At 51.8% G+C, this 886-nt stretch overlaps 1 protein-coding gene across 1 annotated transcript; it reads left to right on the top strand.

Annotated features, from left to right (window-relative positions):
- Positions 1–76: 76 nt before the first annotated feature.
- Positions 77–886, top strand: LACBIDRAFT_314943 (uncharacterized protein; the record flags this gene model as incomplete). The annotated part of the gene is made up of 1 exon (XM_001891277.1): positions 77–886. A coding segment is annotated over one exon (810 nt), but the record flags the coding sequence as incomplete, so codon positions are not given.

Here is an 886-nt window from a genome sequence, read left to right as displayed (position 1 = left end):
AGCTCTCCAGTTTTGGTATGAACGTCAAGAACAACACAAAGTTGCCTTTCGATTTAAATCCTTTCTTGAGGGGAAAATGCTGCTGGAAGCACCTCCACGAAGGAAAATCAAAGTTCACATTCCTAAACCTCATGTTCATAGTGTTGGGAAGGGCAAGAAGCCCGGCAGAAGCAAGGGTCAAAGGAGAGGCCGGGCAGCAACCGAGTCACCGTCAGATGAGGAAGCCAGGCCAAAGAGAAAGGAAGGGGTGGAAGATCGGCAGTTCGATGACAACAGTTGGAAGGATTTGGATGTGGACAAGCCGGCCAAGAAACGAACCGAACAGTTTTCTAAGGATGACTGGACTCCTGATCGGGATGGCTCCGATGACGATGGAGAAGACTTGGACGTGGAGAAACCAACCAAGAAACCAACCAAACAGCATGACGAACATCGTGAGGATGGCTCCGATGATAGTGACTCAGACTCCGATAATGGTCAAGAGAGGCCAAAGCAGGATACTCTGACCGAGCCCACAGTGAAACCTAGCAGGGTCAACCCGACCTTGGAAGAGGATAGAGACTCGGGATCAGATTTGGGCTCAGACGATGCTACGATCACTGTAGATACCAGCCCCGAGCTTCAGCCTCGGTACAACGACACCCGGGCTCTCTCCCATGAAGTACCATCGGACACTGAGGTCTTGGCTGATGATACATTTTGGGAAGCTGACCTGGGCTGTGGGGTGGAGTCGGCCGATCGAGCGAAGAAGAGAAAATTCACTGATGAGGAGGATACACCCTGCAAGTTTCCTCGGTTAGAGAAGGGTTACAAACTTGGCCCGAGGAGTGCCCGACCAGGCAAAGTCAAATGCCGAGCTGCCTCAGCTGTTATCCAAGCCACTGTC

This window comes from Laccaria bicolor, genomic scaffold (assembly GCF_000143565.1).
Source record: "Laccaria bicolor S238N-H82 LACBIscaffold_664 genomic scaffold, whole genome shotgun sequence".
NCBI lineage: Eukaryota > Fungi > Basidiomycota > Agaricomycetes > Agaricales > Hydnangiaceae > Laccaria > Laccaria bicolor.
This window is presented reverse-complemented; position numbering and strand designations above follow the sequence as displayed.